The following is a 21,615-nucleotide window of genomic DNA, read 5'->3' as shown; positions in this document are numbered from 1 at the left end:
GTGCGAGGGAACAATCTGCTTTGTTGATAGTCTCTGACAGCAGAACACTTTCACAGTCAAAATGGCATTTGTTGGGACGCCTGGGTGGCTCATCAGTTAAGCGTCTGCCTTTGGCCCAGGGCATGATCCTGGAGTCCGGAGATCGAGTCCCACGTCGGGCTCCCTGCATGGGACTGTGTCTCTGCCTGTGTCTCTGCCTCTCTCTCTCTCTCTCTCTCTCTCGTGAATGAATAAATAAATAAAATCTTTGAAGAAAATGGAATCTGTCTGTATGCGACTATTTCAGTTCCTGGAACATATTTGCTCACTTTGAGTATCTACCCTGCATGGCATTATTCACCATGCTGTAGGGGTTAAAGGAGACATCCAAGGTAGTTCCTTGACCTCAGAGAACCTATTCTGTCTGGAGAAAGAAACCTCCTGCAGACAAAGTTGAATAATGCCATAAAACAACAGTAGAAGAGATGTCTGTCCCTGGAGAGCAGGTGCCATGCTCCCCGGGAGTGACACAGATGCGAAGTGCTAGGAAACCAGAGGCAGGAGAGATGAGAGGCTTCCTGGAGGAGGATACAGCAAAGGGACGTGCTCTCTGCTTCACGGGGCTGGCTGCTCCTGGGAGGAGCACACTCTGTTAATGGACAGCAACTAATTACTGCGCCGAGTGCCCACCACATACAAGGCATTGCACTTATCCCTGAGCAGAAAAAGATTTACAAATGAATGGGACCCAGAATTGAACTTCTCTAGGGGTGGTCCAGAGGCTCTCCATCGGTTCACATTTCTCCATTAGCAGCTACACATTCTATCCTGGGGGTTTCTGGATGTGCACAAACAGACATAATTGCTCGCATGTCATAGAGACCCAACCGGCTGCATATAATTTTAAAGGGAAATGGTAAATATCTACTCCCCAGACAGAGATGCCTTGCTCAAACTGTCCAGCACCTTCTAGTTCGTGCCTCATTATTTTTTTCCCCAGGAAAACTTAGTAAAAAAAAAAAAAAAAGTTGGTTCTGTTTTCCCTAGACTTTAATTTGCAAGTGTTGGCCACCTGCTGGAGGCTATATCTCTGATTATGTGTAGCAACCCCTCCGTCTTCCCTTGTGCCTTTTGGTAGCTTACTGCTGATTTGGTGGGAAGGGGATGGCATTCGCCTGTCTGCTGGTGGTTATGGAACTATAACTCAGCTGCTGTTTGCCCAGAAATGGATGGGACAGTTTCTCCTCCAGTGATTATTGTTCTACCATGGGATCTCCCAACAACTGACAGTGAAGTGAGCTCTGTGATATTAGGGCTATTTAAGCTTCACAGTAATCCTATGAAGGCAATATTTATATTCTTATTGAGTGGATAGGAAACACGAGACTTATGTAATTAGCCTGAGGTTCCACAGGCTGGATTTGAAACCAAATCTGCTTGACTCTGAAATGAATCCTCTTACGATTGTGTTGGCTGGTCTTTTTGAATGCAAATGATTATCTATAATAGGGTTCCTCTACAGATGTGTCAATTTACTATCTACATTGTGACTGCTCGGTAACAAATCCCTTTATTGCAGTTATTTTTACCTATATGAGTGATCCATGGATGCATTTTTATTTTAAAACATTGCAGCATTACAAAAAGACTCAAGTCCTGGTAGCCAGTGCCTCCACCCCAATCTTATACCCAGTGTTAACTTCTATTACCAGTTATTTGTGTTTTGCTCTGAAATTTTTATTTATTTTAATTTTTAAAAAATATTTTAAAAGATTTTATTTATTTATTCATGAGAGACACACAGAGAGAGGCAGAGACACAGGCAGAGGGAGAAGCAGGCTCCCTGTGGGGGAGCTTGATACAAGACTTGATCCCAGGACCCCGGGATTATAACATGAGCCAAAGGCAGAAGCTCAACCACTGAGCCACCCAGGTGCCCCTGCTGTAAAAATTTTTAAATGCGCTGTGTACATACTCATAAATTTAATGGAGATATTTTATTTCATCTGGGTGTCCTCTTTGTGTATTTAATATGTTATTATTCAGTAGCCCTTTGCATGTAGTGATATATGTTAGAGACTTTTCTAGATCAATAACTTTCAGATATACCTTATTCTTTAATGTTGTTGTATAGTATACGTATGTGTGTGCATGTCTGTGTGTGTGTAAAACACACTATCTTATTGAGGCTTTCTGCTTTCTTTATGGTCACATGAACAAAGAGTCATTGAATTATGGGGTGTCACACTTTTGTGGGGGGTCAGCTCATGCTTTTTCTTTTCTCTGGAGGGCTTCTTTCCTCTCCTTGCTGTATGACACAAACAGACGTGTTGGCTGATAGGATTGAGACTGTCCCTTAGAATCCTCAGAATAACAACCCAGCAACCTTATTGTCTGAAGCGAGGCTCTTCAGGGAGAATCAAAGTGCTCACACAGTGAGAAAGAACAAGGATCTGAATGTTTGACCAACTCTATGCTGCCCACCTTTCCTCCTTGACCTGTGCTGGGATGGCGCTGCTGTTGGATCTCCATGTTATCTGATATAAACCATGAATCCTCCATGATCTGGTCTTCAGGGTCAGCTAACCCCCAATTTTCTGTATTTGAAGCCCAGTGGTGGCTCTCATTCAAATAGCTGGGGCAGGAGGACATAAAGATGAATTAATTATTCTGTGTCATTGTGCCTCTCTCTGTGAGACTAGATAATGCAGCTGAGGAGTCAGATGACACAAAGAGGTCACTGAGACCTTTGTGAACTTCTGCCTTGGCATCGGCCTTACTGTGGCTTTTTAAAACAGAGGATGGTACCAATACTCACTTGGAGAATGAAGCTATTTAAATGACTTGCTTTTGGCTTGAGGTCTGAAATTAGTTATATGGCTAGTTATTTGTGATCAGGCTGGGCTCCTGCCATTGCAAAGGTACAAATCAATGTGGCTTGGAGCACTGGCCCTAAGATGAGAAGTGGAACAGGCCAGAGGGGAGCATCACTATTTTCCCATTTCAGTTATAAAGACTCTCTGGGCAGCCACTGGCCTGGAGCTGTTTTGTGGAAACTCCTGACCCTGGCCCTAGAATGGTCTGTGGTTTACTACACACCAGAGCCCCTAATTGCCTGTGGGTTTTGATTGTTGACTATCCTCAGTGTAGTTCAATGGAACATACTCAGGGGGAATGGCTGGTGGGTGCTTCCCCAAGGCATGCCACTTTGAAGCTTGGTTCTGTCTTCTGATTTTCCAGGCAGCTGGGCCATATTGTACTTTCATGGTACCAAATTGAAACAGTGGCCAAAGATTCTTTAATGATTTATTGGGTGTTCATATGCCTTACCCCCTGTTAAATCAAGGAAGAGAAAACAAGGTGATTGCCCTTGAGGAAAATACAGTCTGGTCCATTCATAAAAATGACAATCATAAGCATTTATGGAACAAAGGCTTTTAACAGATCCTAGAGTAGGTATCTCATACCTCTTCATAGAAACAACCACCACCGTTTGGTCTGAGCTGAGGCTTAGAGAGCAGACCGCTCGCACAGCTAGTTCTTCCAGCAATGTGCCTCCTCGTCGTTGCCCAGATCCCATCTTCTTTGTTTTCTCTACTTAGAACTGGGCTCTGCACTTTCAGAGATTCTAAAGACATTTCATTTGTTATTTATCTTTTAAGGATCTTTTAATGGTTGCTGAAAAGAAAATTTGTCCATTCAGAGAATAAATAGGGAACTCCAAGGTGCCATTGATACAAATGCAGAGGAGGGCGTGGGCTGAAGTTGTAAGAAGTCCCCACGATGTAATCAGTAGGAGGAGAGCTGAGAGTCAGCAAAAAGGGGGAGTCTGGACAGTTGCCAACCATCAGCTCATTGGGAGAGTGGGAAATGGGAGGTTAGATGGGGCTGGGGCTGACTGTGAATGTGGGGCACATTTTGATACCATGTGGCAGCCGCACCTGGAAGGGTGAGTTGAGGCATAAGCCACCCTGGCAGGAATCTTGGGAAGTTGTCTCAGAGACAGAAGGAGGGGAAAAGTCAGGTGGTGGAGATAGTATGGGCTGATCGTCTGGTGCAGGGGCTGCCAATTTACGTACCACCTGCTTTTGTAAAATCAGTTGTATTAGGACACATCCACATCCACGCATGGACACACACTGTGTGTGGCTGTTCTAGAGCCGAAGGGCAGAGCTGAGTGGTTGTGACCAAGATCAGGGAAACAATATTTGCTCTCGCCCTTTTATAGAAAAAAAAGTTTGCTAACCTGAGCTGGAGTGACTCATAAGAGTCTGAAAGGGGAGGCAAAGCCTAGTGACTGGCACACAGTAGGTGCCACAATAGGTAACAGATATGTGTTCATGAAGAAATGAACAAAAGAAAATAAACTTGCTTACAGGAAATGGAACAATCAAGCCTGTGATGGCTGAATTTAGATGACCTCACAGAGAAAGGAGTCCTGGAGGAGAGGAGAGGCTGATAAGCGAATCCAGGAGTGAAGGACTTGTGGTCCCCTTGCAGCTTTGCTCTGTGGAATCCGGGGCAGGGGTTGTGGAGGGCAGGAGGAGAGGGCCAAGGAGCGGGCTGGTAAACCAGAGGAAGGCGGCTGCTGCATAAGGGAAGCGGCGTGCCCACCGGATCCCGAACATCTGGTGGGCCGATGGGAACTGGCAGCGTGCCTTCCAGAGTCCTCTCACCTCTGGCAGGAACGTGGCACTGGGACGGGGGTGTTGAGTTGCAGCTCGGCTCTACTGGGAAGCTGACTTGGCTGCGTTGGCTGAAAGTTTTTCTTTTCTGTTCTTTTACTTTTAAAATAGCAGCCCATATGCTTGTTGCCACCAGCCTCTCCCCCAGAAGCTCACTAGAGGAGCAGGAGCTTGCTGTGTGGATAAAAGGATTTCGTATTCTCAACGCAGCTCTGGAAGTTGTCATGGAGAAGGTGGCCCTGGTGAACAACCAAGGTTATGGCAGATGAGATTGGAGTGTTCTCCTAGAACGTGCTGGCCCACACAGAGCTCTTGTGAAGGACCATCAGGATAGGCCAAGAGCCCCCAGTGGTCATGGGACTCACTAGGAGTCAGGTCCGGGCCTAGACCCAACTACATCTCTGAAGTTGAAGGTGGAAGGCATCCAGCCTGCCAGTGAGCACTGGGTACCTGGGGAGTAGCATGAGTGCTTGGCAGCTGGGAGGCCCAGCTAGACAACAAGCAGGTCCCTGGTCAGGTGAGGGAGCCATGGAGCAGGTGACCCATAGTGGTGCAAATGGGAAAACCTGGGTAGCATTAGTGGGGCGAGGATTCAAGGCCCTAGATACTAACTGATGCTCTGGAATCGGAGATAGTTGGGATGAGACTAGTCAAAAGGAATGGACTTAGGCTCTGGGAATAAAGAAAGGCTTGTTGCTGGAGCTGGAGAGTCAGGGGGTATCTACAGGGAGTATCTACAGCCTTCTTAGAGAAAAAAAAAAGTAGAAGATATGCATGGAGTTTGAAGCGCTAATTGCATATCAGGATGTCTCCCCTGGAAAAGCTTCTTTTCATAAATACGTAAGAAGGCACATATAAGAATGTTCATTGAAACATTGCTTACTGTTGCAAATTTTAAAAGAAAAAAAACAAAATTTTATTAGTGGTTGAATGGATAGACAATGGCTTATTCATAAGCTATAATGCTGTACAGTATTTAAAACTGGGTGAATTTGGGGCTCCTCGGTGGCTCAGTTGGTTAAGCATCTGACTCTTGATTTTGGCTCAGGTCCTAATCTCAGGGTCCTGGAATGGAGCTTTTTCTTCCTTTCTCTCTGCCCCTTCTCTCACTCACATGTGCATGCTCATTCTCTCAAATAAATAAATAAACCTTTTTTTTTAAAAAAAAAAAAAGGATGAATTATGGCTAGGTGTGTCAACATGGATAAATCAGCAAACTTGAATATTGAGCAAAATAAGCAAGCTGCAGGATAATGTCCTATATAAGGCTTATGTAAACATGAAAACTCCAAATGGCTATATGTTGTTTATGGACACAGATACTTGTTAAATCTAGTAGTGGTCACATGATTGGCATCTCATTGTATTTTCTGTGTGCTGGAAATGATTCATTAAAAAGACAGGAATAAAGAGCAGGAGGACGGAGTAGAATAGCCTGATGGACTTGGGTAAGCTGATCCAGGGCACAGAAGCCCAAAGCCCTTGCACCTCTCATGTGTTGCCTTCCAGGTTCATTGTATATTTGGAATGATTCAGAATGGTTACTGGCATAGTGCCAGGCTCACGGCAGGTGCTCGATGCACATGTGTGATGTTTCTGGCTTTCTGGATGTTTCAGTGTTGGGACCCTAGTGTCAAGATTTGAGAGGTTAGCTTTGAAATAGGAAAAAGAACAGGGCCTAGGTGACTTAGTTGGTTAAGCACTGCCTTCAGGTCAGGTCATGATTTCAGGGTCCTGGGAATCGAGCCCTTGCATCGGACTCCCTGCTCAGCAGTCAGACTCTCTGCTCAGCAGTGACTCTACTTCTCCCTCTGCCCCGCCCCTCCCCCTGCTCATTCTTGTGCTCTCTCTCTGAAATTAATTAATTAATTAATTAATTATAAATAAATAAATAAATAATTTTTAAAAAAAGAAATAGGATAAAGGAGCCCATTTCTTCCAAGTGACCCCCCTTATAGATGTCTGGAGCGACAAGGTGGAGGATGATCCACTTTCCTATAAAAATGAATTCTGCAAGTGCGGCTATCTTTGGCACTGGGGCTGAGGCCTCTTTGCAAGCTGCCTCTCACCTCAGGCAAAGGGGTTCCCCAGAACTCCGTGGTCAGTGTGGTGTGAAGCATCTATGCTGGAAAGGACAGAGACCTGGTTCCCTGAGGTGTCTTCAACAAGTGAGGCCTTTTCAGTGAGGCTGAATAAGCAGAGGAAGCTAACAGGTGGGGGATCTTCTGTTGGGAAGTCCCTACTCTGGGAGAAGCAGCCCCTCCAAGAGAAGCGTAGAGTCACTCTGAAACTGTGGTGCAGCCTGCAGAGAGAGAGAGACTATGTGTGATGCTAAGCATACTAGCTTTGATGACGTTTATTTGGATTCTGGAAGGAAGTTTGTTGAGACATCAGCCACACGGGGAGCCCTGAGAATTCAGTTCTTTATAAAAGTAAGATGTTTGCTATGTATAGAGTGGAGAAAATGCACTGGTTAGAACACAGCTTAGCTCCGTGTTGGTGGCATAAAGATATTTAAGGTTCAGATGGGGCCTTATGATTTTGGGAGTTCAACCTCTTTTGTTGATGGTGGAATAGGGCTTGACAGACTCTCTTCTTGGCCAGACTCTAGTCAGGACCCTCTGAGCTCTTTGTCAAGTAGGCTCTGCCTTTGGGTGCGTCCTCAAAAGCCCACTTTTACCAAGAATCCTGCTAAGTCAGTTTAGCCAGAAGCCCCCACCCTCAATATATGACTGATCTCCTTCCTCATCTCCTACAGTGCCCTAGGTCATGATCCCCTGGCCTGCCTTCAGTAGGAATCCTGTCAGGTCAGTTTATAAAAGAATTACTCTACCCTCTGGTAATGCTCCATCCACTGACCCCCACCCTTCTCTTTGGCTATAAAGTTCTTGATTTTTGTTGTATTCAGAGTTGAGCCCAGTCTCTCTCCTATTGCAAAGCCCCATTGCAGTGCCCTCTAGACGTATTACCATTGTCCTGAATGAAGTCTCCCTTACCATTTTAACACGTGTCAGAGAATTTTTTTTTCTTTAAACAGGTGTAGGAATTGGCTTGTCCACGGTAGCACTTTGCATATGTTTGAGAGTCACTTGTAGAACCTCGATTTCCAGACTCAAGGATCAGTGTCCTTCCTCCACACCATGCTGTCTTTATGCCTTCAAGAGTGAAGAACCAAGAAGTGATTCATCCTATACAGTGTTTCATTTGTACTAATAGAAGTATGCAACTGACTGCCTCTAGAGATTGGGGTGTCTCCTTCCCTGCCCTGGAGAGGATAGGATCTTGGGGTGATTGGTCACTTAATCTTGATGCTTCTGCTAGTGATCCACAGATCTTTGCCTGGCACCAGATTAAACCTTTCCAGTTGTACCAGCATCCAACTGTATGCAGTGTGTTTTCTAGGTGTGGCTATGTGTTGAATGGCCACTAGACATTAGGAGTTGGTCAAAAACTTGACCAACCAAGATCATGAATGGCCACTCTTTCATTCTTGCAAATGAAGACAAAGCAAAGTGAAGAATACACAAACCAATGCATTCAGCACTTGCTTTGCACCAGACATTGGGGCTATTATTAGAAACAGCTCTTGCCCTTACAGCGTTACAGACAAGGAAGAGATCTCTGGAAAAAAAAATAGTTTGACTAAAACAATAGGATACACGCTAACAGAGAAACATATCTGAGGTGGTATGGGAACGGAAAGGAAATCATGATTAATTTCCCAGTGGGGGAAGCTGGATGGAGGGTGATATTGGTGGTGCTGAAGATTGGAGAGAAATATCCCAAGCAAAAGAACTAGGATAGGGATAGTTTAGGCATAGGGAATGATATGTATAGAAATGAAAGGCAGTGAAAATGCAAGACATTCCAGAAAGTTTGGTGAGGCTGGAGAGAAAGGGGCAGGGAGCAGGTGGCTGGAAAGGAGTCTAGTAAGGAAGACTGAAGCCAGGTTTGCCAAGACTAAGCTTGGAAACTACGTCCTCATTGTGCATGGGCCGCGGGTGATTACTCTGCAGGATGAGGTGGACAGACCTGGAGGTTGAAATATAGCCTGATGACAGCATGGAGGATGGCGGGAGGGGGGAGAAAACTGGAAGAAGAATATCCAGTTGGGAGACTATTGCAAAAATAATGATGCATGAACCACAGCGTTGGAGTGAAGATGGAAAGACCACAGGTCCAAGTTATTTAGAAGATAGAATCATTAAGACTTGGAGACTGAGCTGGGTTTGAGAGATAAAGGCAACAAGAAATATTGGGAGTGATTCTCCTGTGCTTAAAGGTAGACAGGAGACAGAAGATAAGAAGTCAATTTTAGGGGGGTGGCTGATTTTAACAGTTCTTACAGTCACTGACCATGTGGGAGCCAGTAGCCCAGGGAGGGGCTTGAAATGCTGATGTTTGTTTATTCAGTAAACATGCTGAGTGTGTATGATGTGTAAAGCCTGGTTCTGTACATTTGGGGGAGAGGTGAAGTGAATACCCTTTTATTTTTATTTATTTTAAACATTTCATTATACCTACATCTTGTCACGGGGTTTTCTATGTGACATATTTTTGCATCCTTACAAATGCCTGGTGAGATGAAATCTCCCTAATTTTTTTCAGCTGAGAAACCTGAGGATGTAGCAGGTTAAATAATCTGCATGTGGTCATGCAACCAGAGAGCTGAGGATCTAGCAGTGAAATAGAGATTTTGCTATGCTCAAAGGTCACATTCTTCTGTCTCACCGTAGTGTTCTCTGAGGTTCCTTGTCCTTTGAGAGCTGAGGTTGTGCTGGAGAAACAGAACTCAGGACAATATCATAGAGCTAGAGAAGGAGGCATGCACAGTGTGCCTTGGGGGTGCAGTGGGTGGGAAGCTTGTTCTAGGGCAGAGAAGGGATGATGGGGACTGGGAAGAGGGCTAGTGAAGCCTTAACAGGGGTGAGGAGGGACAGCTCAGCTGAGTGTGGGGACATTGAATTTTCTCGATGAGATGGAGTGCGGATAATTCTTAAAGGTCATCACACATTACCAGCCCTGGCGACTATGCTCATCAAACTAAGCTGTGCACCAGGGAAGGAGCAGATTCTGGAGAGAAGGAGGGTAAAAGGAAGGAGCAGGCAGTTACTAGGAGAGGCACCCAGCCAGAGTCTGGAACTGAGATTTGAGGCAAAATGCAGGCACACGTGAGGTCAGGTGACCACAGAGAAACAAAACTGAGTTGGGATTCTCTAAAGCCTGGGTGAGAGAAGTTTTGTGATCTAGCCAAAGAAGGCAGTGAGGGAAAGATGGGGTACAGAGCTGATGATACCGGTGGTTTTAAGAGGGAGTGAGGTACATATGGAGTGGAGTTGGGGAGTGAGGGACAAAGCATGGCAGCGAGGCTGGCTCCTGAGATCTCCTTGTTTGCCACCCGCTCTCCTTCCTCTGCCATGGGGAGGCAGGTTGAAGAGGAAGGAGCCTATGGCTTGGCCTGCCTTTGTTCTCTGAGTCGTGATTTGTGGTTTTGGTATAAGGTCAGAGCCCTGGAAATTAGGCCCAAAGGACAAGGAAGTAGCCAGCAGGGTAATTGGAATGATGCACTATTGGCGATAATTCCACAGCACTGGCTTTTGACCCTGACACACCATTGCCTCTCTGGAAAGCATGATACCCTCTACCCACTGCAGCCCAGTGAGGCCGCTGGACCCTCTAAGCTTCTGCAGGTGGGGCATCCTTCCACCTCGAGGTCCCTGAACCTGGGGCTCAGTGAAGGGGGCATAAGGTTGACTGGACTCTGGTGACCTCAGGAGACAGTCTGGCCAGTCTGGCCTCTCACCCAGCTCCGGGCCAGAACTCACGTCCCTTCACAGCAGCACGCCGAGGACCCTTGGACTGAACTCGGAGCAGGCAGTCCGCAGCAGCAATGTCCACAGACAGCCTCACAGAGGGTGGGAAAGTAGGTCTCTGAGAAAGGTTGGAAGCAAAGGGGAGTGAGTTTAGATAGTAAGCAGATGCACTAGTCTAATTGCTCTTCCAGAATTAATGGAGCCTTTTATCTCTGAATCACTCCTGTGATTTGGGAACAAAAGTGCAAGTTGAAGGAGAGCTTGGCTGCCCTTTGAACACAATCCCCCATTTGGTAAAACAACCTCTCCCTTTCTTTCTCTCTCACCTGCAGATCAACGGATTATGGCACCACCTATGAAAAGCTAAATGACAAAGTAGGTTTGAAGACTGTCCTCAGTTACCTCTACGTCAATCCCACCAACAAGAGGAAGGTAAGTCTAGGGGTCAGGGGTCCCAAACACTCCCTGCGGGGTAGCTGGGCTGCCGGGGCTTGGCATGAAGAAGAAAACCAATAGGCGTGGAGTCAGAGAGGGCCTGCTTTCTATGCCATGAACATCACAGCCACTGCCATGACACCAGTCGAGCAATAATCATAATAATTTCAACAGCAGCAGTAGAATTATATAACTAGGAAGGTGTTCTTCTTTGCCTTATCTCGTTTATCCTCACGGTCAGTCTTTGGGCTAGAGGTTATTGTTGTTCCCATTTTACAGATGAAGAAACTGACGGTCAGAGAGAGGACATCATTTTCTAGTCCGCAGTCAGACAGCGGTCAGTAGCAGATCTGTGATTTGAGAGTGGGTCTGCTTGTCTCTGGGGCTGAGTTCTCCCACAGCCTCCCTCTTGCTGGTCTGTTTGCAGGGAACTCCTTGTCAACAGGGAGTCTGCGTCTGCCAAGGGAAGGATAGGTGGTTCCTGGATTCACCAAGTAGATCCAGAGCTGCTGCTGAGGCACAGGAGGGCAGACTTGGCTCCACTGGCTCCTCTGTTCTCTGACTTCCCAACTGACTTACTAGCCAGGATGTGGAGGAAATCATGTAAGGCCAGAGCTCGGTCATGGAGACACGCTGGGAGGAGGGGACCTGGAATCAATGGAACGATGGATGGTTTTAGAAAATAAATACTGTGTCATATGTTAACTCTGAGACAGGGTGATCTTTCTGTAGCCAGGAAGGCACTGCTGTTTAGAAATTTAGGCAGGCCCAGTAGCCCCTATAAACACACCAGGGATCTAAGAGGACATTTTAGTGTTTATTTTATTTATTTGACAGAGAGGAAGAGACAGCACAAGCAGGGGGAGCGGCAGGCAGAGGGAGAAGGAGAAGCAGACTCCCTGATGATTTGGGAGCCGGATGTGGGGCTCCATCCCAGGACCCTGAGATCGTGACCTGAGCCGAAGGCAGTTGCTTAACCAACTGAGCCACCCCAGGTGCCCCAATCTTAGTGTTTCTAAAACAGCACTCCCAAACTTTCCTTTTGCAATATGGTTTGCATTCCCCCATGGATTCCCAGCCCTTTCTTTTGTGAGCATCAGTGCAAGGCTGACGTTCAATCCATTGTTCAGATGTCTCTGACCTTTGAGTCCACCCTGGTGGAGGCCAAGGTGGGATGATGACTTTTTTTTTTAAAGATTTTATTTATTTATTCGTGAGAGACACACAGAGAAGGCAGAGGCACAGGCAGAGGGAGAAGCAGGCTCCATGCAGGGAACCCAATGTGGGACTCTATCCCAGGACTCCAGGATCACACCCTGAGTCAAAGGTGGACATTTAACTGCTGAGGCACCCAGCTGTCCCTGGGATGATGACTTCTGATGCTGCTCAGAGCAGAGCAGCTTTGACTCAGACCCATGACATGAGCACTCACAGCCTCCTCTCTTCTCACTCCCACCTCTGCCGCCCCTAATCCCCAGCAAAGGGAGGAAGCAGAATGGATGACTCCTGGTTCCGTATTGATGATGGATGCCCAATGATCTAGCGAGGGGGTCCCAGACCTGAGTCTGTGCCCACCATTCTGATGGCTGATCATCTGTTACTGGCTTTGGTGGAGTAGTTTTTCTTTGCTTTGTCCCAAAGTTGCTGCCATTTCCATAGTTTTCAGTATTGTCTTGTGACTTGTTGAACATCAGAGCTGGAAGGGATCATAGATTTTATCTATCTGCACAGTTATTATTAGTTCTTGAACTTCAGTGCTTTTGCAGAAGTGAGTAAAGCTCTAGATCTCGTCTCTGGAAATATGCACCTGCCCACAAGACTGGAAACAGTTTTTAGCAGTTTGTGAATAGTTGGAATCCCACCCAAGGACGCAGGATGTCCAGGACATCTCAGTTAGGAATCCTTTTTCTGTACTAATAACCTCATTTTACAGATGAGGAAACAGAAGCCAAAAAAGAAAGAAAAAAAAAAAGAAAGAAAGAAAAAAAAATCCCACAGAGCCAGGTAGAGGTCAGGACTCTTGATTCTCAGTCTAGATATCTTTGTTCCAGACCACACTTTGCACCTTTTCCTCCTATACAGTTATAGCCTAGTAGCTTAAAATTTACACTCTACTCCTATCTTGGAAGCTTGAAGCAGTGCTTCTTGACCTACATGAAAGTAGGTGCCACATCCATGGATCCAATAGTAATGATCTGTCTCAATTTTTCCTTTGCCCTGCCCCCTTCATTAAGAAGGAAGTTGAGGCCCGCAGAATATAAATGTCCACCCGTGTCACTCAGCTGGTTTGTGGCAGCATTGCCAGTTGTTCTCATGACTCAGTATAAAACTTTTTCCATTCTGCACAAATGACTTGGGGTCGGATGGAATCACATCTTGGGGTGTATGCGCTGTGGGGGAAGCAGGTAGTTGACACATGGCAGATGCTCTTTAGCACTGCTCTGTGACCTATGACCACAACAGAATTAATCATATTTTCTTATAGATGATAGGTCAGCCATTTTTCTCTCAAGTGGGATGTAAAGGATCATACCTGGTTGCATCCAGTTTGGTGATCATCTGTTATGTCTGTTTTCTGGGCTTCTACTCATAATGATGTCTCCTTTGGTCTTTTGCTATTTTTCTCTACTCCTGACTTCCTTATCTCTCCTTGGTCCAATCTAGAGGTGATTAGAAGCATGGGGTAGTCATCTGGATGGCTCCATTGGTTAAGTGTCTGACTCTTGGTTTCAGATCATGATCCCCGGGTCATGAGATACAGCCCTGTGTCAGGCTCTGTGCTCAGTGAAGACTTTGCTTGTGTCTCTCTTTCTCCTTCTATCCCTCCCCACCTAAAATAAATAAATGAAATCTTTAAAAAAAAAGAAGTGCAGGAAACAGAGGGTTGGTTAAAGCAGATGCTGAGGGTCAGAAAGAACAGAACACTGAGATTTAGAGACCACTGGTGCAGAAATGCTGTCTCCATTTCTCCTTCCTAGAGGTGATATCTATACCATGGGCTCTCTGGAACAGTTTCTCATGGGAATTAATTCCCACTTAACAAAAAGTTGAACCTGTTTTGCCTGTCTTCTCTGAGAAATGCCATCAGAGCACAGTTAACTCCCACTTAAGAGTCACTGCTGCCCAGAAAGTTAAAAGCATAGACATTTTCCTCACTCAGATTGGGGAAAGATAAATGACAGGCTATTGCCATGGTTTTATTTATTTTCTTTAATAGCAGTAGAAATTAATTCATAAGGAGGCTGTGTGATCTTGAAGTACTTTCTGAATCATCCAAGGAAAGATGAAATTAGATTCTGTTTCATCTTATGGTAAGTGTTTTTGATTGTCTTCTGAGCCTCTGGATGCTGACAATTCACAAATACTTTACATGGTGACTTTTATTTTAACCAGAATATTTGGTTTAGTAAAAATAACCCTTATCCAGCCACTTAGGCAAAATGACAGATATTAAATGAAAATCCTCTGGTTTGTTTCCTTATTGCTTAGTATTCTGGGTCATGATGACCTTGTAATTTGACATTTTTGTTTTCTTAACTGTGTCTTAAAGTTTAAAACCTGTGGTCTCTGGATTCTCATCTCAGCTTGCCTTATTCAACATCTTCTGATACTCTAGCACCCAAATTTTCTGTAGCTGCCCATGTTCATTGACAGCCAGTGAAAAATCCAGCAGATTTTCAGCTAATCTTATGGAATACTTGCTTTTTACTTAATGAGTTATTTGTTTAACAGATGGCTACTGCTTTCCTTGGAGGCTGCAAGAACATCAGAGAGCTGTGGCCCCTGGCAAAACAGTAAATTGTGCTTGCATTTATATTGTTGTTGTCTTTCTAATGGTTTTTTGACAACATAAAATCTCCAAATACAGATAGCCAATAAGCCATTAGGTTGAAAGTAGAAGTGTGTCTTATGTGTGTATAGTCTGCTTCTACTGTAATTAATACTGTAATTAACAACTAATTAACAGTAATTAGCATTAGTTGAGCACCTACTATGCTAAGCTGCCCTTTAGGAGCTTAACCTATATAACCTCCAATCTTCCCAGCCACTTTAGAAGGCAGATATGATAAGGAAATGGCTCCATGTCGATCACCCCATGGCTGTATTACTTGTAAATGGTGGGTTTGCAACAGCTTTCCCCTTGATGAGGAAAGTGAGTGACAGATTTGTCAGGATACATCATCTAGCGATGCTGGACTCCCTAAAGGAAGTTGAGATTTGTACTAGCCTTTACTAGTCTTTCCTAAATGAGAGTACTGATGTGAAATGCTGGGAGCTACTCCAGTTGAAGTTGTTCTATCTAGACTGTCCTAAGACACGGTGGCACCAGCATTATTTTAATGACCTTGAGCTGTCCTGACTGTATGTGATGTGAATTCTTCATCTGTCGCTGTTTGCCTTTCTCCAGCCATTGGCCAAGGAGCTCCTTGTCCATGATGTCTGATCCTGACACTTTGAACATGATGAAGAGCAGTGTGTTAGTTCTAGAAGCAGGTGTGTGTGAGGTTTGCCACCCTGAGGAGGGGCTCTGCTATGGCGGGCAGGGAGGGTCCTGAGTTCCTTCTCACAGCTTCCTCTCCTCACAGGAGATGAAAGTCCCTGGGGTCCTAGAACTCATTACTCTCAGCTGATTCTTCTCTAGTCCATGCAGAATGTCATGTGCCAAGGTCAAGCCTGTGCTTAACAGATCTGTGCTGTGTACAACACAAATATGCTGAAGACTCTGTGCCCCCAACAAGAGAAGGATTTGGCTCCTATGGGTGCCTATTTGAGAACAAATCTTTAGGTGGATGGGGAAATGTGGGCCTGCTATCGCCTAATTGCTCTGGAAAGAGGCCGCCACCTGCCGATTTGGAAAGAGTGCTTTGGAAAAGGCAGAGAGTATAGGAAGGTCTGACTGCCAGGGAATGTGGCTAAATCACTGCAGAGTAGAGGTGGGTGTGTCTATGGCAGGGGAGTGGGGGAGTGAGTGGCCGGAGGCTATATGGCACCAGAATAGGGCAATTACTTCTTATTGAGCTTCTCACAAACTCCAAGCTCTGGGCTGAGTTCACCTCTATACCCTATTCTAAGTTCTTCTTCTAATCCCCTGAGCCTGGCACTTTTATTCCCATGTGACAGATGAGGACACTGAGGCTAGGGCAGGCGAGCCACTTGCTTTTTGTCAAGTAGCTAGCAGGAGTGGCCCCGGATCCCCATTCAGCTCTACTTGATGCCATAGGCCATGCTGTTTGCTCTGATCCATAGGTTGGCAGCTCTTGCACAGATACAAAGACCAGGTGAGTGCAGTCAGTACCCCAACAGTAGCTGTTACTTGGGGTTTTCTGTCCATTAGTGTTAGAGAATTAGCAGTGTCTTGAAAGAGAAGGAGAGTGTGAGATCTTGCCTTTCTAATTGATTTACCATTGAAGAGGATAATTACTTCCAGGCTGCCCTGCAGAAATGGAGTGGGAACTACCAGTCAGATTTCTCTGACAAGCAAGCCACCTCTGTCAGGCTGCTAAAGAGGCATTGGGAATGTGGTCGGATGTTGGTTATTCCCATATCATTCTCTTAAAAGAACAGCATAACCCTGAGCTCTGTGACACACAGGAAAACCACAAAACAGAGAATTTTGAACTACTGGCCTCCTGTTTTCCCTGGCTGTGTCTCCTGGGATGGTTGGAGGATCCAGGAAAGTCCACTGTAGGGTGGCACACTTTCAATTCACAGGTATTAAAATCTCTTACACAAAAGCAAAGCAGCAACAATAATAATGAGAATGTGGAGAGAGAATTTCAGGCTGTTAAGCAATCTGTTAAATATCTAGCTCTGAGCAAAGTCTTTTGGAGGGGATTTTCCTGCTTTTCGAAATGTGCAATCTGCTTGGGCAGAAAATGTGTACATGAACAACAACTGCAGGTGGAGACCTGGGGTCTCAAACTCAAAGGCATAGAGGGGCCAGGCAGGGGCTGTCAGTGAGTGATGTGGGCTGGGCGGGGAGTACGGTGGCTGCTCGGTAAAGGGGCTTCCACTCATGTGCTCCAGGTGACAGTAAGCGTGTGAGAATGAGGGCCTGGTGTGGCTATGACATCATTGTCACCATCTCCTGATTTTCTCTGCATATTCCCATATGAAATTTTTGTATTTGAAAATGTTTCAGATATGCTTGGATGTGGAGTTTGGAGTGTGGGGCCTGGCAGGCTGTCCCAAATCCATTTCAGTTCCTCATGGGCCATATTCTGAGTACTAAGTCATTCTCCAACTGAAAAGTTGGCATTTGCCAAGTGGCCTTTGGGGCCCCAGCATAAGGATAACGGTTAGCGGGTACTCTTACTGAGGGCCCACAGTGATGCCTTTGTGATTTGTATGAGGTACCAACTAAGTTGAGTGCAACTCACAAAAACTTCCCTTTGACTCAAAGGAATCACACAGTGGGTCCTGCATTGCAGAGACCTTTTGTGTCATCGAAGGGAAAGGTAGAAGTAGAAGGCAGACCTCTCCTTTCTGGTCCTGGTTCTACTCCTGGGTAACCATGTTCTTGAATAAGCCTGACCCCACTCAGAATCTCCATTTCCCTATAATGGCAAGGTTGACTCCTACACTTTTTGAGGTTCCTTCCATCTCAGGTTGTCCAGATGGCCACCATTTGGACAGGGCCTCTCAGAGGTCTGTGTAGTTATATGTGATGATACATGGACTTTGGGCTCAATGCACAGCCCATTGGGTAGTCCTTGGAAGGTGTGATCCCCATAGCTCTTGGTTTTATGGACACGTATTGGCCAGCTAAGCGCCTCCATCCAGGCTAGAAACTTCTTTTCTGGAGTTACAGTTTCTAGATTAGAAGGTGGATGCTTTCCTGTAACCCACTGGCTCTACCCATTTAACTCAGAGCAGCAGAGTCCTCAATGGCACAATCGCAGGCTTCCATCAGCATGAGGTGATACAGCTTCACATGAGCATTGCTGTCCCTGTCCAGACATGCACAGTCCTCCTCTTGCAGGAGAGGGAACTAGAGATGCTGTCCGAATCTGCTCTGGCAGCCCAGGTGTGAGGACACTGTCATGATAGCAGGCAGCAGACCAGCTTGGCTGTATCACACTTCCTCCGTCGTGGTTACCTGCTTGCTGCATCCTCAACCAGGCATCTCATCTCATCAGCCCGGCTTTCTCCCTTCACAAACTGTGTATAATAAGCCACGTTTTGAAGAGCAAGTAAGACAAATCCCTCCTAGTGCTAATATTCATTTCTGTTTCCAAAGTTAACAAGTATCTCTGATATTAATGGCAGTGGTGTTGATAATACAATAACAATGATAAGTAGCTAGCATTTTTTGAGAGTTCCATACATGTCCCAAATTATTCTAAGTGTTTTAAGTGAATTAATTCATTGAATACTTCACCAACAATCCTGGAATGTTAGTACTATCATTATTCCATTTACAAATGGTGAAAGTCTGGCACCAAGCTGGCACCAAGAGGTCAGGGACCTGCTCAAATTTAGTTGTTGATGGTTACTTACCTTGGTCTAGCATGCTCACCTAATTCGCTTGTGCTCATATTTAGTTTTAGACTCACTGCATGTTGGAGCTAAAAGGGCCCCCAGAGACTGTGCAGGCTCTCATTTAGCAGAAGAGGCCACTTGGGGACTTGCCACAGGTCACTAAGTCATTTGCAGCAGGGCCAGGGCTGGAACTGGGTCTACTGACTCTTAATCCAGTGCTGTCTACAGGTCCACAGGCTGTTTGGCTGCTGGAGCACTTAGATCTGATAGAGAACCCCAGCTGTGAGTGAATGCAAGTAGGGAACTGTTGGGAGCATGTACTCCCCGCCTGTCTCACTGAATGTGTGTTGTAGCTGTAGGTCATATGAACATCCGTAGCTTCTCAGTTCTCTGGTCTCAAAGGATATTACCGCAGGAATTCTATTTAAGATGAACCTGGGTGAGAAACCAAGGGCCTGAAATCCAAACTGCCTTTTGTATGTTGGAGGGCAGAATGGGGTTAAGCAGTGTGCTCAACCCTAAATGGCTATCCAAGAAGCAAAGGCTGGCATCCCTGGGGAAGAGATGTTGGGGGAGGAAGTAGGATTTTTGGTCTAGGCTTTCTCCTAATTAGCTGCAGAGATTGGGAAAATCATTTAAATTGTCTAAGCCCCTGTTATTCCATCTGTAAAGTGGGCATAAAGGCTCATTTACCTATCTTCTCCTTTGGGAAAAAATTTAGGGTAAAATGAGAAACATAATACTGCATTGGAGGAAATAAGCTACAGAAAGGTAGGAGAGGATTGTATCTGCTCAGATGGAGCTGGCATCATGATCACAGAGTGGAATCAGCCTCCCTGTGCACTGGCTCCCTGGCTGTACCCCTGTTCTGACCAGAGGTGGGCTACCTGCTTCTTGGCTTCCTTGAGGAGAGCCTGCAGCTCCCAGAACCCTGTGTTTTCAAGGGCCTCACATCCCGCCCTGTCCCAGAGGCACACTGCTACCTTTTTTCCTCCATCAGTCTTCTTCCCTGTGTCTTAAAACCAAGCTTGCTAACAGCCTGAGGGAGATGGATTATTCTGCTGATGGAGAGAAATGGTCCCATTCTTGTTAATTCACAACCACTTCATTTTTCTTGCCTCATAAATTAACAGTTACCAAGAGGCTAGAGCAGTGTTTATGGCAAGATCTGTGAAAAGAAAGAGTGAAAAAAGGAAAAAGATAACAGATCTTGGACCAAACCTCCTTCATTTACTAATTCCACGTCCAAACCTTTCTCCTCTTAGTATATCCAGAAAGTGACCCAGAGAAATAACCCCCCGAGAATAAAAGCATCAAACATTGTTGGGGTCTGAGGAATGCAAATAAAGGACAACTAAGAAATCAGCAGAAGGTGGACCCACGAGGGGAGAGACCCCGGTTTACAGGTGTCCACCCGCCTTTGCAAGTGTGACCAGTGATGGAGTAGATGTGAAATCAACTCCAACTAATCACTTAAAGGAAAGAGAATCTAAAGTAATTCTTGGAAATTCACTCTTTAGTCACAAAGTCCCTTTCTCAGCAAATATATGTATGTGGTTCTCCGTATAAATTACTGCAGTGTGCTCTAGCCAATAATTTATTTAAAGGCTCATTAAAATGATTACTAGTTTTTTTCTTTTGCATTTTATTTGAAAATGGGAAGAATATAAACCTATAGCCTGGCTTCTCTCCAAAGTGCCCTTTGGGGTTTGCATTGAGTATATCATATTTTTTTAAATAAAGATATGATTTGCAGTAAGATTGTTCAGGCATTTAAGAGGAATAATAAAAATTAGCCACTTACTGCACTTTTTAGTGGCTTGTGTTTGCCTAACCTATTTTTTTAAATTTGATTTTTATTGGATTTGGGTTTTATGTGTATATGTGTGTGTACGTGTGCATCTGTGCGTTCAAAAGAGGTCAACAAAGAGCATTATGGCAACTTCAGAGTTAAGAAATAAGAAAAAACAAAAACAAAAACCCTCTTCCTTTTCTGGGCAAACTCTGGTTAGGAATGACCTAAGGATCAAAAGGAAGCCTGTGTTTCTGGGTGGTCATGAGATGCTGGTTCTGTTTTGCTGCCTAGCTTATCCCAGGGACCCTGGCTGACTGCCACAGTGACTCAGTGAAGCCTCAGAGGAGGGATTCCATGCAGAGGGAGATGACAGGCAAGGGTGCAGGTGAAGACAGAACCAGTGATATGAGTGGAAAGCCTAAGGGCTCATCCCAAAAGAAAGGACATTGAACTGGCCATGAAGGAGTCAGGTTGGGTACGAGAAAACACTATGGGCACTGACAAGAGGCTTCCACACCAGGCCTGGATGATCTCTGGAGATTGTGGGAATTTTATACTTTAAAGGATGTTAAAAAACACAAGGTATCTTGGTCTGAGGGACTTAATAAAGCACCACGCTTCGAGGCAGATGTCATCCTGTGGCATAATCAGAACTGGTGAAGAGTAGAGGCAAAAATCGGGCCGACTTTGGAAGAAATCTTGCAATTTGGAGAAGAGAAGAACAAGGACAATCTGTGAGGGGAGGCAGGCTGTGGAGGTTTTAACAGACATACTGGGTTTAGCAGTTGCAAGTCAAGAGAGAGACAGAGGGGGATTTAATATTGTAGACCCTCACCCCAAAATCTCAGGGATGGAGGTAGTACTCAGGGCAGGGGTATGATAAGCCCCAGCAGGTTTTTGAGCAGGAGGCCAACAGCATGAGAGCTATGTATAGGAAGGCTGATGAGAGTCGATGGGCTGACAAGGTGCCCGTGTCAAGCGTCGCACGCCAGCTCTCTCCATCCTTGCCCTGCCCTCCCCAGACCTCTGGGTGTATTTTCTGAGCATCGCAGGCAAGAGCAATTTTAGCAAAAAGCTTGGGATGGCAGGGTGATGTGTTCTTCCTAATGTTCCGACGCACAGTTATATAGCAAATGGATCTCGCTGCCCCTGAGGTAGAGATATCTGTAACAAAAACCACCACCACCACCACCAGTGAAAGAAATGACTCTGTTTTTTTTCTTCCTTGGTGAGCTCAACCAAGCAGAGAGATTGCTACTGACATGCATGGCTCGCCCCCGGCCCGGCCCCCCATTCCCGGCCCAAGGTCAGAACGACAGACGTCAGTACTCAGCGCACACTCTGTTGGTGAGCGTGGCCGGGTAATGAAGAGCAAGCATCCTGGGATCCCTGGCTCTGCCAAATGGCCCGGGGGCAGATTTGCAGC

The 21,615-nt window shown here is 45.6% G+C and overlaps 1 protein-coding gene across 2 annotated transcripts in view; it reads left to right on the top strand.

The window, feature by feature from the left end:
• SORCS3 (sortilin related VPS10 domain containing receptor 3) overlaps nt 1-21,615 on the top strand; it is a 586,644-nt gene that overhangs the window by 245,245 nt on the left and 319,784 nt on the right. For both annotated transcript variants that reach the window (XM_077877720.1, XM_077877721.1), the window contains exon 3: nt 10,810-10,909. In XM_077877720.1, the coding sequence (XP_077733846.1) occupies nt 10,810-10,909 (100 nt within the window). The remainder of the gene's footprint in view (nt 1-10,809; nt 10,910-21,615) is intronic.

Source organism: Canis aureus, chromosome 29 (assembly GCF_053574225.1).
Source record: "Canis aureus isolate CA01 chromosome 29, VMU_Caureus_v.1.0, whole genome shotgun sequence".
NCBI classification, from domain to species: domain Eukaryota; kingdom Metazoa; phylum Chordata; class Mammalia; order Carnivora; family Canidae; genus Canis; species Canis aureus.
Note: the sequence above shows the minus strand (reverse complement) of the source record. Positions and strands in the feature narration are given on the sequence as shown.